The 14,672-nt window shown below is 37.8% G+C and overlaps 2 protein-coding genes across 2 annotated transcripts; both read left to right on the forward strand.

Annotated features, from left to right (window-relative positions):
• Positions 1–255: 255 nt before the first annotated feature.
• LOC130745877 (phosphoenolpyruvate carboxylase) lies at positions 256–6,473 on the forward strand. Its single transcript, XM_057598282.1, has 11 exons — positions 256–403; positions 714–909; positions 1,490–1,881; positions 1,979–2,063; positions 2,593–2,815; positions 2,947–3,050; positions 3,141–3,234; positions 3,411–3,565; positions 4,003–5,001; positions 5,253–5,639; positions 5,894–6,473. The coding sequence occupies exons 2-11, from the start codon at positions 742–744 to the stop codon at positions 6,170–6,172; spliced, it is 2,886 nt and encodes a 961-aa protein (XP_057454265.1). The 5' UTR covers positions 256–403; positions 714–741; the 3' UTR covers positions 6,173–6,473.
• A 2,687-nt stretch (positions 6,474–9,160) lies between these two features.
• Positions 9,161–14,189, forward strand: LOC130748225 (dol-P-Man:Man(6)GlcNAc(2)-PP-Dol alpha-1,2-mannosyltransferase). The gene is made up of 10 exons (XM_057601402.1): positions 9,161–9,591; positions 9,998–10,085; positions 10,186–10,345; positions 10,582–10,799; positions 10,944–11,239; positions 12,118–12,232; positions 12,335–12,473; positions 13,374–13,570; positions 13,677–13,766; positions 13,845–14,189. The coding sequence occupies exons 1-10, from the start codon at positions 9,323–9,325 to the stop codon at positions 13,974–13,976; spliced, it is 1,704 nt and encodes a 567-aa protein (XP_057457385.1). The 5' UTR covers positions 9,161–9,322; the 3' UTR covers positions 13,977–14,189.
• Positions 14,190–14,672: the final 483 nt, after the last annotated feature.

Here is a 14,672-nt window from a genome sequence, read left to right on the forward strand (position 1 = left end):
GATCCACAAGGAAACTGAAATTCGCATGCGATACAATTCCATTTGAACACACCAAATTTTTTATTTTCTTTTCATGGCTAATTTGAGAGGAGTGGAATGAAAAATGCCATTTGTTTATTCCATTATTCAATTTCACTACTCATTCATTTCATTTTTCATTGGATATTCCATCTAGTATACCTCCTAATATTGCAACCTATGTCACGTTTATGAACCGAGAGCATATTCCACCACCTTATGCTAAAAAAAGAAAAAGAAAACTTACACAAAAGTCTCCAATATTTGTCTATATAAAGACACCAACTGCACCCTTAGAGATCACAATTCATAACTCTCTTTCTCTCTCTCTCCACATCCATTTTTCATTCGTTGACATCTTCTTCTTCCTGGCGCGGTTACACAGGTACCCCCATATGATTTGATGCAAAAGTCACATGTTTTTCTTTTTGTTTCTCTACATATATGTCCTGTTTCCAGAGACACTTTTTTCAGCTGTTGTTGTTGTTGTTGTAGCACTAGTAGTACTAGTATCACTCTACACGTGTCATCCACTCATCAAATCCTATTTGTCAATGTCTTCATGATTTTCGGGCCCGGAAATGAATTTATGGATCCTGTTTTGATTCACCCCTTGGTTTTGGGTTCATAGTTTTCCTTCATCATTTTTTGTGTTTGTTATTTGTCTTCATTGGTTGGTATTTTCATGATCACAGGTTGGTTGGGGAGTGAAAGGTGGCAACAATGGCAAACAGGAATTTGGAAAAGATGGCATCCATTGATGCCCAGCTTAGGCAATTGGCTCCTGCAAAAGTCAGTGAGGATGATAAATTGATTGAGTATGATGCTCTGCTTCTGGATCGCTTCCTTGATATTCTCCAGGATTTACATGGAGAGGATCTTAAGGAAACTGTGAGTTTTCTTTTTCTTTTTGTGTTTTTTTACTTGTTTGAGTAGTTTGTGTGCTCTCAGTATGTTTTGGTTACTCTCTGTTTGATTTTAAATGTCTCAATTATGATACTCACTTTGTTAAAGGTCCCATTGATACGAAAAAGCATTGGACTTTACTTCTATTGACAGATTTTGGGTTTAGGATACTGGGTCAGGTGTACTGATTTGGAAGGTTTTAAGGAAACAACATTTGATATATTTGGCTACATTTGTTTGTAGAGGGGGAATTCACTGGTTCAGTGAATAGTAGTTTTATTTCTTTTGGTTTGGAATATGTGTTTAATTAACTCAACTCTAAGGAATCAAAACATGGTCTGTTATGCCTTGGTGATTGGAGTTTCACCAATAGGAGGTAAACATGTATGAAATGAAATAAAAGGAACAGTCAGTGGACTGGACATATAGTTAAATTTCATGTTAAGGTGATTTTATAGATTGGTTTAATATACCAGATTTTATGTGTCCTTGCATGTCTCTTTGACATCATGATCTGGAAAATTGTTACAATGTGATGGTTAAAATCTTAAATGTTTTTGTGCAGGTTCAAGAAGTGTATGAGCTTTCTGCTGAGTATGAAAGAAAGCATGATCATGAGAAACTGGAAGAACTTGGAAAAGTGATAACCAGTTTGGATGCTGGGGACTCTATTGTGGTTGCTAAGTCGTTTTCCCACATGCTTAACTTGGCCAACTTAGCTGAAGAGGTCCAGATTTCTCGCCGCCGAAGGAACAAGCTGAAAAAAGGGGATTTTGCTGATGAGAACAATGCAACTACTGAGTCAGATATTGAAGAAACTCTCAAGAAGCTTGTGTTTAAATTAAAGAAATCTCCTCAGGAAGTTTTTGATGCCCTGAAGAACCAGACAGTAGACCTGGTTCTAACTGCTCATCCTACACAATCAGTTCGTAGATCTTTGCTTCAAAAGCATGCAAGGTTCATTTCAAAATATAGCATTTTTCAGCTCTATTTTGCTTTTGTATTTTTTCTAAAGGATATTGCTTTAAAAAGTTGATTATTATTTTTTTCACAGGATACGGAATTCCTTATCTCAATTGTATGCTAAAGATATCACTCCTGATGATAAGCAAGAGCTTGATGAAGCTCTACAAAGGGAGGTGAGTATCAAAGCCTTTTGGATTTTGTATGATGTCTTGCAAAACTGCAATAATTTACCATTTATTTTTTGTTGTAAGTGTTTTTTCCTCGTTTTCAGTTCTTATCGGATTAAAAATCAAAGTATTGTCTCTAATGCTGAGAAAAGATATAGACTTCTAAGGAATTCTAAATCTCCCTAGACCTTTGTATAGTTATCACATTACAACTCCTCTCCTTTTTGTTGGCTGCAATTGAAGCATGTCACGTATGCAATCCTGATAAAAAGAGAAATGTGTTCATTAACTCCTCCATGTGGTTAAAAATGTCTCACCTACCTTACAAGATTTTTTTTTTATCTAAATCTTTTCTATGACTTTGTATGACAACAATGCCTTTGTTTGGGGTTGATTCTTGCCAGAAATATAATATAAAATCATTCATGTGTTTTACCTAACAACAGCTTAAGCTTTTGGAATAGTTTGGTTCATCACAATTCTGATGAAGAAGAAAATAGGTAATGATAACAAGATTACTTACATATTTATGTAGATTCAAGCTGCCTTCCGTACAGATGAAATCAAGAGGACCCCTCCGACACCACAGGATGAGATGAGGGCAGGGATGAGCTACTTCCATGAAACAATTTGGAAGGGTGTCCCTAAATTTCTGCGTCGCGTTGACACAGCTTTGAAGAATATAGGGATCAACGAACGTGTTCCTTATAATGCTCCTCTTATCCAGTTTTCTTCTTGGATGGGCGGTGATCGTGATGGTATCACTCTAATCTGTGACAAAAAAAAATTGCATTATAAGGCTGTTCTGGTCTGTTAATGAAAATTGAACTTGAAGCTAGCTTAAGGTCATATATATGTATCTAATCTGTGTTCAATATGTATGATACAGGTAATCCAAGAGTGACTCCGGAAGTGACTAGGGATGTTTGCTTGTTAGCTAGAATGATGGCATCTAATTTGTACTATTCACAGATAGAAGATCTTATGTTTGAAGTAATTCATAGCTCTTCTTCTTGCTGCCTTTGGAAATGACCATTGTGGATAGATAGTTTATTAATCAAATTTCCCTTATTGCTTCTATAGCTGTCTATGTGGCGCTGCAACGATGAGTTACGTGTCCATGCAGATGAACTTCACAGGAATTCCAACAAAGATGAAGTTGCAAAACACTATATAGGTGTTTACCACACTCTTCCTTATTTTCTCTAGTGAAAATCTATGAACAATGAAATCTACTCAAGATGACCTCACAATGGAACAAACTGTTGTCTACTTAATACAAGTTATGTAAATTAGGAAACTGTGTTGGTTAATTCACTGCTGCGATAATCTTGTCTTTTGTCCATGGTGCAGAATTTTGGAAGAAGGTTCCCCCAAATGAGCCATACCGTGTAGTACTCGGTGAAGTAAGGGACAGGCTCTATAAGACTCGTGAGCATTCTCGCTATTTACTAGCTCAAGGGTATTCTGACATTCCAGAGGAAGCCACTTTCACCAATGTTGAGGAGGTATACATTTCTATGTCCATTGTTTTTGGCTTTCTTGTCTACAACACAATCCAGCTTCTAACTTTAGCACTCCATAAATCATCAATGTACATTATTTCCTCTACTGTATGTCAATGCAACTTGTGAAATTCTCTCAAGGTCTCCTAAGCTATAAAAGTAGTTTTATTTCCACAGACTTTTGTTAGGAATTTCAGATAAGGTTCTCTGCAACTCCCTCATGCACAATTATACAAAAATCAATGGCTATGTTTTTAATCCAAATGAAAAATACCTTATTAAATAAAAGAGTTTAGGATGATTTATTGGCTGCTGAGACTGTAGAGGATGCAGAGAATTAGTTTTACATGTGTATTTTGATTTAGCTTTTGGTTGATTCCTTGCCTTGGATATGAGGATATCTTTATTTGACAGATACTAACTGAAGTTAATTTTTCCAGTTCCTAGAACCTCTTGAACTCTGCTACAGATCACTCTGTGATTGTGGTGATCGCGCAATTGCTGATGGAAGCCTTCTTGATTTCTTGAGGCAAGTCTCCACTTTTGGACTGTCACTAGTAAGGCTTGATATCAGGCAAGAGTCGGACCGTCACACAGATGTGATGGATGCCATTACAAAACACTTGGAGATTGGCTCCTACCAGGAATGGTCGGAAGAAAAGCGACAGGAATGGCTGTTGGGTGAGTTGAGCGGCAAACGGCCACTGTTCGGACCTGACCTCCCCCAAACTGAGGAAATCAGAGATGTTCTGGACACATTTCATGTCATTGCCGAACTTCCATCGGACAACTTTGGAGCCTATATCATATCAATGGCAACTGCACCATCTGATGTGCTTGCAGTCGAGCTTCTCCAACGCGAAAGCCACATCAAGAATCCATTAAGAGTTGTCCCATTGTTTGAGAAACTTGATGATCTTGAGGCTGCTCCTGCTGCATTGGCTCGGTTGTTCTCAATAGAATGGTATAGGAACAGGATCAATGGGAAGCAAGAAGTCATGATTGGATATTCAGATTCTGGAAAAGATGCTGGAAGGTTCTCTGCAGCATGGCAGCTGTATAAGGCTCAGGAGGATCTTATAAAGGTTGCCAAGAAATTCGGTGTTAAGTTAACCATGTTCCACGGTCGCGGAGGAACCGTTGGAAGAGGAGGTGGACCTACTCATCTTGCTATCCTTTCTCAACCTCCTGACACAATCCACGGATCGCTGCGTGTGACAGTTCAAGGTGAAGTTATTGAACAATCATTTGGAGAGGAGCACTTGTGCTTTAGAACACTGCAGCGTTTCACTGCTGCTACTCTAGAACATGGAATGAATCCCCCATTTTCCCCAAAACCAGAATGGCGTGCTTTGATGGATCAGTTAGCTGTCATTGCTACTGAGGAATACCGTTCAATTGTTTTCCAGGAACCGCGCTTCGTTGAGTATTTCCGCCTGGTAAGACATCACAAAAATCATCAACGCAACTTCGAGTCCGTTTGTTTTACCATTAGAAAGTATGAAAATGAGAGAATAATATATCGCGAGACACTTTTTGTTGAAGTAGTAAGTTGTTACTCCAACAGAAAGTCCACCAGTATGTGTAATTTTCCCATTTTCATATTTTCTAATGGTAAACCAATGAACTCTTCATTGTTATGTGAAATGATATTTAAATTGTAACAATCACTGTGAACTTTCTTTTGTAGGCTACACCAGAGTTGGAGTATGGCCGGATGAATATAGGAAGCCGGCCGGCGAAGAGAAGACCTACTGGAGGCATTGAAACGCTTCGCGCAATCCCTTGGATCTTTGCATGGACACAGACAAGGTTTCATCTTCCAGTGTGGCTAGGCTTTGGAGCTGCATTTAGACAACTTATTGAGAAGGATGTTAGGAATCTCCATACGCTTCAAGAGATGTACAATCAATGGCCTTTCTTTAGGGTCACAATTGATTTAGTGGAAATGGTGTTTGCCAAGGGAGACCCCGGAATCGCTGCTCTAAATGACAGGCTCCTAGTTTCAGAGGACTTGTGGCCATTTGGGGAACAGTTGAGGAACAAATATGAAGAAACTAAGAAACTCCTGCTTCAGGTACTTTTCTTTTACCTTGTAAACCCAAAATCTATCCCAGCAGTGAGGGCTGTTTTATTGTTTATGAGGACTATTTTGACCATATTTCTAGCCAATGTGAGACTTTTCAAAGTATATATTAGTCATTTTAGTTTCCTTTTGCCATTCAAATTTTTGGCACTTCATTCTTTGCTAAATAATGAACTTTCAAGGCTTAAGAACTTGACTGATTAGTTATTCCCCAAGCTGATTTTTGTTTCCTGCTGTTCTGGAAGGTGGCTGGGCACAAGGAAGTTCTTGAAGGAGACCCTTACTTGAAGCAAAGACTCCGGCTGCGTGATTCGTACATCACCACCATGAATGTTTTCCAAGCTTATACATTGAAACGTATCCGTGATCCAAACTATGATGTGAAGCACATTTCTAAAGAGAAAAGCAAACCAGCTGATGAACTTGTGAGACTGAACCCAACAAGTGAATATGCCCCTGGTTTGGAAGACACCCTGATTCTCACCATGAAGGGAATTGCTGCTGGAATGCAGAACACCGGTTAAATTTGAGTTGCCACCTCCTTTACTTCCCTTGTATTTGCATAAATATAGTTGCATCACTGCAAAGTGAGTGCCTTGTGTTTTTTTTTTCCAAATCTCATCCACTTTTTGTTATTACTATGTTTTCCCCACTTTGCTGTATGATACGGTATGCTGCTCTAGAATTTCACAAGAGGCAGCTACCACACAAATGAGTCAATCCAAATAATAGTTCTGTTTCATTGCGGAAAATTTGCTCTGTACTGCTCAACCTTTCTTGTACTTCCTTTATATCTCTTCAATCCAGAAACTCTTTGTTTGGTGAGGGATTTGGATCCTCTCATGTTTACTTAACAGCATCTCTATTCCTAATATCTTAACTTTTGGTTATTAACATTATTCAAGTGGCTCAAAGTGCCACATACGTTCTAAACAACTAATGCAGATTTAGTTCTAATCACGAGTTGTTAATTTTGAGTTCTTAGCATTATTTATCTGTTCATACAACACCACATTATTTATATTTTAAATTTTCACGTAACTTTGATTTAAATTTAAATGTTAATTCAATACCTAAATTAAATATTAGTTTAATTATTATTTAGAATAATATGATATAATAATTAAAATTGAACATCCCAAGTTAAATAAATAAAAATAAATATGTTACATTATATTAAATAATCAAAGCCGAAAGCAAATACATATCAACGGAAAATAAATAACAATACCTTTTAATTGAAATACATAATATCGGACAAAGATCAATTTTCGTTATTCATATTTCCGAAACGCTCCTAAATATGCTCCACTAAATATTCTCATTTTACAGACGGTTCATTGAAGGCTTTGCAAAGATTGTAGGACCGTTGACAAAACTCACTCGGAAGAATCAACTTTTCACATGGACGGAGGAATGCGAACAAGCTTCCAGGAGATGAAGAAGCGGTTGACGGCTGCGCCAGTTTTGACTTTGCCACTAGAGAAGGAACCTTACGAGGTTTATTGCAATGCTTCATAGCAAGGTTTGGGTTGTGTGTTGATGCAACATCGAAAGGCAATGGCTTATGCATCGAGTCAGTTGAAATTACATGAGCGGAACTACCTTACGCACGACTTGGAGTTGGCAGTTGTTGTGTTCGCACTCAAGATTTGGAGGCATTACCTCTATGGGAGCACGTTCACTGTCTTTAGTAATCACAAGGGCTTAAAGTATCTCTTCGACTAGAAGGATCTGAACATGGGACAAAGATGTTGGATGAACTTCATCGAAGATTACGATTTCACCTTGTTGTATCATCCGGGGAAAGCAAACGTAGTGGCAGACGCCCTTAGTCACCAAGCCATTCATGTATCCTCGTTGATGGTGAAGAAGCTCGAGTTGATTGAGACCTTCCGTGATCTTAGTTTGGACGCCAAGATAAAACTTGGAAACTGAATTTTGGAATGGTGATTGTAAACAATGATCTGTTGAAGGAGATCAAAGATAAGCAACTGTTAGTTTGGGAAAAGCATTGGACTTTGAAGTAGGATTCGACGACACTTTGCGTAGTAAGGGATGTGTCTATGTGTCATGTGACACAAAGTTGAGGAAGATGATTCTTGAAAAAGGTCACAAGAGCGGACTAAGTATCCACCCTAGGGTAACAAATATGTACCAAGACTTGAAGTTGCATTTATGGTGGCCAGGAATGAAGAAGCATGTTGCGGAGTTTGTAGCTGCGTGCTTAACTTGACAGAAAGCAAAAGTGGAGCATTAGAAGCCTGCGGGAATGATGCAATCACTTGATGTACCGAAATGAAAATAAGATTAGTATCTTTATGGACTTAGTGGTAGCTTTACCATCTACACGAAAGATATTCGATTTCATTTGGGTTATCATTGATCGTTTGAAAAGGTCGGTACATTCTATACCAGTAAAGACGACATTAAACGTGGAGCAACTCGCAAAAGTTTACGTTGCCTTCAAGGAGTACCTTCAAGCATTGTTTCTGAAAAAGACCCAAAATTCACTTTGCATTCTGTAAGGCATTGCATGCAGATCTTTGAATGGAAATAGGATAGTATCTCTATGGACTTTGTGGTAGCTTTACCATTTACTCGGAAGATATTCAATTTCATTTGGGTTATCGTTGATCGTTTGAAAAAGTCGACACATTTGATACCAGTAAAGATAAATGGAAAGATAGGAGTCTTGTAGGTGGATCAGGCGACTGTGAGGTAGTGCTATTCACAATGCCTGAAGTTATATGGTAAGGAGGCGACCAAGGATGGACATCGAGTGAAGGAAATATTTGTCCATGAAGAATTTTGTATGGACCCCAGGGATGATGGGGGCGAAGGAAGGCCACAACTCGCCGAAGACACAAAGAAAGTCAAGGTAGGCGAGTGATATCTTCAGATTGGCAGTAGGCTGACACCGGAACAGGAGGGGCGACTGAAATAGTTGCTAGAACAGAATTTAGATTTGTTCGCGTGGACAATCAATGATGTTCTTGTGATTGATCCTAACTTTATTTCACATAAGTTGGCCATTAACTCGGGGACAAAACCTGTGGTTCAAGTACGTTTCCAAGCAACGCCATGTTCGCGTTTTCAAGATTCAAACACCCAAACCATCGCGTTCCTTCGACACAACCACCGTCGACCAACTCCCTAGATGCCAGCCACGAGTTCCCCTGGAATTAGCCCAGATAAAATTCCACATTACCCTTTTTTTGGTGTGAGACAGATGTCGTTATTCAGAGACAATTTTATTCGAGCCGAAAACATCCACATCACGGTGGGGCTAACTCTCCCATCAGCGGAAGTTTTTCCATCTACAATCCCTATAAAATTCCGCATCACTAAATCCAAATATAGTTTTTAATAACAACAAACACCAAATATTAGAAATTCTATTGAGATTAAAACTTATTATTTTGATCATGATTATTAATATTACAATTATTATTAGACTTATATTATAGAAAAAAAATGAAGTATTAAATTAATCAAAAAGAAAGAAAGAAAGACAAAGATGGTGCGAGTCATGTGAGAAAGCAAAAGTGCAGGATTTGCTTTGGGAGGAAGGAAGTTACTACTTTGAATGGGAAGATGGTTTTGAAAAGCAGGGTTCACTCTTGAGACAAGAAGAGAAAGTAGAAAGCAAACGCATTTCATTTCCCTCGAACATGGCCCTCTCTATGAGGCGGAGGGGCTCTCAGCCGCCGTCGGATCCGCCGCCGCGGTCATCAGAGCCATACTCGAAGCTCCACAAGCCCCAGAAATCGGACGCTGGAGATAAGGAGTTGCGGTGGCTGTTTCCGTTTCTTGCTCTAGGGTTGTTGAGGTACATGAGTGCCACCTCCAATATCATTCACGATTGCGACGAAGTCTTCAATTACTGGGAACCCCTTCATTTCCTTCTCTACAAAACTGGCTTCCAGACATGGGAATACAGGTACCTATTACTGGGTTTATTGGTGATTAAGTTTTTTCATGGTGGCATTTTTAGATTCAGGTAAATAGTGGATTGTGTTGTTTTTTGCTAATTTTCATTGGGAAGCTTTTGGGGATTGAAAATGGGTGATCATAAAGTTTTGATTTTGATGATTTATGTGCATGTAGCTTGTTGGTGAGTGGAAAAAGGGTCATTTTAATCTGTGTTTGAGATTAATTTCTATGTACTGACAGTGTAAAAAGTTTTACACAATGACATACCTTCATTTTGGTAGCTTATAATTAATTTTGAATTTTGCGAGAAATGAATTATAAGAAGTATTACCGAAAGAAAAATTCATTAGTTTCAGGACAGGTCAGGTAATTTTTTTTTTCTGTGGTATTGACAATGTGTGTGCGTGATGCAGTTCACAGTTTGCTCTTCGGTCGTATTTGTACCTTCTATTTCATGAAATAGTGGGAAGGCCAGCTTCTTGGTTGTTTGGAGAGGAAAAAGTAAGATTCCAGCTGTGGTTGATGGCTTATTGATTAATTATACAGATTACATATTTACAATGTTTATGCATCTTGTTTACTGTTGTTTTTCCTCTTGTAGGTGAGAGTGTTCTATGCTGTTAGATTCTTTCTCGGTTTTCTCTCTGTTTCCACTGAGACTGTTCTTGTGGTTGCTCTTTCAAGAAAGTATGGAAGAAGAATTGCTTTATATGCACTTGCTATGCTGTGCTTAGCCAGTGGCTGTTTCTTTGCTAGCACAAGTAAGTGAACATTTGGCTCCTTTTTTTCAAAATGGTTTTGACCATTATCCTTATTCTCTTGTTGTTATGCATACCTAACTTTGATGACAATTTTCAACCTCACGAAAATGCTACCTTTTAAGCAAATTGACTGATAAGTTAAAGGTTGAGCAAGTATTCTGTATTTCAAGATTCAGCATTCCAGTCCTTGATGTGGAACTCAATTTTGCTAATGTTCTTCTTTATGTTATCTTTAGGTTTCTTGCCAAGTTCGTTTTCTATGTACGCAGTCTCTCTTGCATCAGGTTTATTTCTTCTTGATAGACCTGCTGCAACAGTTGCTGTTTCTGTTATTGGTGTAGTACTTGGCTGGCCATTTTCAATCTTGGCTTTCCTACCAGTTACGCTTTATTCTTTACATAGAAAATTCAAACAAGCATTTATTTCTGGGGTTGTCACATCAGTAATTCTTCTTGTAAGTCATTTCCCCCCTCTACTTCACCTTCTCTGGCCTTTGAATTATGCCTGAACCATCTAATGTTTCATGTGCTCTATATTGTGCTTACATCTTATGATGTTTTAAATTTCACATCCCTTAGCATATTTTATCTTTTCACAGGCATTATCTATAGTTACTGACTTCTACTATTATGGAAGATGGACTTCTTCGGTCTTAAATCTTTTGATATACAACGTTGCTGGAGGCGGTGAAAGCCATCTGTATGGGACTGAAGGGCCTCTTTATTATCTGAGGAATGGATTTAATAATTTCAACTTTTGTTTTGTTCTTGCTCTGCTGTTCTTGGGAATTTTGCCTATTGCAAAGAAGAAATACGCACCAGACCTACTGATTGTGATATCTCCAATATACATTTGGCTGGGCTTTATGTCTTTGCAGCCACATAAAGAAGAAAGGTTGGCAAGTTATTTTCCTGGTCTTTTGTTACTAATATATCATAGTTATTGCGACAAATATAACACACTTTCACAATGCACATACAAAGTGTATCATTATGTTTTGAGATTGAAATGGATATCAATATCTTATTTTGACTACTTTTGGTCTATACAAGTCCACCTATTTTGGGTGATCCCCAATATTGCATTTGGAAATTGGAGTTTAGATGGCTGTGTTAATGTAGAAATTAGAATGAGAAATTGACTGTGAATTGGTGCACTCAATTGTAGTTAAGTAACCTTGAACCTTGTTCATTGGTGGACTATTTGAAAAATGAGGCACTCAATTTTAAGTTGCAGTGACTAGTGAGTCAATTTCTAAAATATCTACATTATTGCAAATTTTCTTTTGTGCATCGAGCAACTAAGGCATGAAGTTTGGAATTTGAAGAACTTCAGCTTAGTATCACATTCACAGGCCTCTCCAACTATCGAGATCGTATCTTCTAGATCTTGATTATCATAATTACTAGGCCTTATATTAATAAAAAATCAATGGCAGAAATCTAAGTCCTTTTCTGTGTGCATATCTGTCTGGATTAGTTTTTCCTTAAGGGGATTTACACCTAGTTACTCAGTCGTGAATAGAGCTGGGTGTTGCTTTTCCTTTGGAGAGATCAAAGCTATACACTGACATGGATAAATTCTTCATTGGTGTAGTAATTATTAAAATATTTGTGCGATTCAGAGGATAGACAGTAGATAATTGGGTACTCATTTAATATTGATCCTTCAGCTTGTGCATTTGAAACAATCACCTCGTATAACATCTAGTTACACTGACATGGATAACTTTATTTTTTTCATCATTCTTCCTGTAATGCCTTTACATACAGGTTCCTTTATCCCGTTTATCCACTTATTTGTCTTGCTGCTTCGGCTGTCATTGAGAGCTTCCCTGATCTTTTCCGTGACAAATACAATCCACATGATAATTCTATAATTGTGACGGTGAGATATCATTATATTTGTGATTCGGATACATCTTTCTATATCTGAAATGGAAGCAATTAGTACATTCTGGAGTCTGGATTTCACTCTTGCTAAATGCAGGTAGCCAAAGTTATGAGACCTGTGGTTCTTGGTCTTATATTAGTTGCCTCTCATGCTCGTACGTTTTCTCTGATTAATGGTTACTCAGCTCCCTTGGAGGTTTACAAGATTTTAGAGCACCATGATGATGTTGATAATGGTGAGGGTCAAGCATTTTGTGGCTTGTTTCTACATTTTAGTATGGCCATTTTTTGTTTTTTTGCAATTAATTAGGGTTGTGATTAAGACAGTGTCATACTGAGTCATTGAAGCCTGCAATTTTTAACAAATTCTATGTCTACAAAAGAGTTTACTTAAAATGGGAACTAAAGGGTACTTCAAGAAACCAAGACTGCTTTGTTGCATAAAGTTACATACTCCTATGTGATAGTTTTACTTTTTCAATGTGTCTTGAAATTGAATCAGAATAGATGCTTATGAAACTACAATGGTATAATGATGGAGGTTAAAATTGTGATTATCCAATTTCACTGAACTCACCAAAAACTCTTTTCAGGAGACCCGAGAAAGAACCTGATTTTTTAGCCCTTGTACTTGTCTTCTAAACCTATTTCATGCTTAAAACACTTAGCGTTCCTCTGGTGCTCCCTTTGTCTAACCTGAATGAATCAGCTCTGGTGCTCCTTCTTCCCCTACATCTATGGTACTACTCTCCCTAATCTTCTTTGGTCCTACTCAATCTGCTGGCTCAATCTGTTTTATGCAGCTCCACTCCAGGTGCTGGTTCATCTGGGTTTTGGGTGGTGAAGGGGTGTTTCCCTCTTCTTCTGTATGCTGGTTCAGTTGTTTCTATTCTCTTTCCTGCTTCTCTTGTCAGGTTGAGAAGAGAGTTTCATTTCAAAATTTTGTTACAACTTTGTTTACTCTCTTTCGAATTTGTTATAATTCTGTTGTTGATCTCTCTGTAGGCTATTTTATATTTTGCCATTACCTTCTAGTTTAACCTAAATTTGGTAGCTTCTGTGTCAAATTTGCATTGAAGTATGATACTCAAATTTGGTAGCGCTTCAGTGATATCATTTGGTCTTTTGTATTGCAGGTTCTGTACTTTGTGTTGGAAGTGAATGGCATCGCTTTCCATCATCATTTTTCATCCCAGATTATGTGGGACAAGTTAAATGGATTGATGATGGGTTTCGAGGTCTCCTTCCCTTCCAATTTAATTCTACCCTGGGTGGGACAACTGCAGCACCACCATATTTTAACAACAAAAACATGGCATCAGACGAGCAATATGTGAGTCCTGATTAACTGTGTATATGGGTGCTAGACTGATATTTCTTTGCTCTTTTTCAATTATTATTAGAAGGCAACTGACTTGTGACTAACATTGATTTGGCAGCTCCATGATATTGAGGCTTGTACTTTCCTTGTGGAGCTGCAGCTAAAGCGACCTTACTTGACCCGTGGAAGTGACTTGTCAACATGGGAGGTAAATGCCATTCTTGATGTTTCTCATGTTGAATGCTGATAACTTATTTTAATTGTTTGGATATTGTATGTATTTCAGCCTATTGCTGCGTTGCCTTATCTGGACCGCGACCTTTCACCAGCTTTGTATAGGTCTTTTTTCATCCCTTACCTCTGGCAAGATAGGAATGTTTTTGGCATGTATATGCTGTTTAGAAGAATACCCAAATGATTTTGTTATGAGGGGGGGTCCTTAAATAGTCATCAAATATGTTGGATTTACAGGATGATCATTTTTGTTAGAGACAGTCAGCTTGTAGGGTTCTCCACATCTGTTGCTGATTTAGTTGTAATCTACTTTTACAAGAAAACCATTTTTGTTAAAGACAGTCAGCTTGTGAGATTTTCCTTATCATTTAGTTCTAATCTGCTTAAATGTTTACAATTTTATTATGCTTTGCTTATTACTTTATCCCACAGAAGCATTCGATTTATTCATGTTGTGTTCAGATTAAAATTGTTTATTCAATTCGTATCACTCAAGTCCAGCAAAGTAAATAGGTTCTACATATTCTAAGTTTCTAACTGCTAAGGTGCATTTTCAATCTATCTTAATAGTTATCTACTTGAAAATGAGTAATCTAACTCAAGTGTTTCACCACTGAATTACCTTAAATGCACTTATGGGAAGGAAAGTGTTTTGGTAGACACCCAGTGAGTGTAGACACTCAGAGTGAGGAAGAAGAGAAAAGAGAGATAGAGTAAAATTGATTGTATGTGAAGTGTCCTTACTATTTTGGTATCTAAAAATCAGAGTAATTACGTTGTTTAGCCAAACACATCTTCACATATATTATTTTATGAAAGAAGCATCATTACGGCCCTCTGTTCTCGCAAATCACAACCTCATCAACTAATGGTTGTGCTT

This window comes from Lotus japonicus, chromosome 3, assembly GCF_012489685.1.
Source record: "Lotus japonicus ecotype B-129 chromosome 3, LjGifu_v1.2".
Classification (NCBI taxonomy): Eukaryota; Viridiplantae; Streptophyta; class Magnoliopsida; order Fabales; family Fabaceae; genus Lotus; species Lotus japonicus.

What these genes read in the sequence shown, in the direction of transcription:
- LOC130745877 (XM_057598282.1), top strand. Translation starts at nt 742, where the DNA reads ATGGCAAACAGGAATTTGGAAAAGATGGCATCCATTGATGCCCAGCTT. An exon ending in TAGAAGATCTTATGTTTGAA is followed by an intron (nt 3,051 to 3,140) that starts GTAATTCATAGC and finishes TTGCTTCTATAG; the next exon opens with CTGTCTATGTGGCGCTGCAA. An exon ending in AGTTGCAAAACACTATATAG is followed by an intron (nt 3,235 to 3,410) that starts GTGTTTACCACA and finishes TCCATGGTGCAG; the next exon opens with AATTTTGGAAGAAGGTTCCC.
- LOC130748225 (XM_057601402.1), top strand. Translation starts at nt 9,323, where the DNA reads ATGGCCCTCTCTATGAGGCGGAGGGGCTCTCAGCCGCCGTCGGATCCG. An exon ending in TTCCAGACATGGGAATACAG is followed by an intron (nt 9,592 to 9,997) that starts GTACCTATTACT and finishes TGCGTGATGCAG; the next exon opens with TTCACAGTTTGCTCTTCGGT. An exon ending in CAGCCACATAAAGAAGAAAG is followed by an intron (nt 11,240 to 12,117) that starts GTTGGCAAGTTA and finishes CTTTACATACAG; the next exon opens with GTTCCTTTATCCCGTTTATC.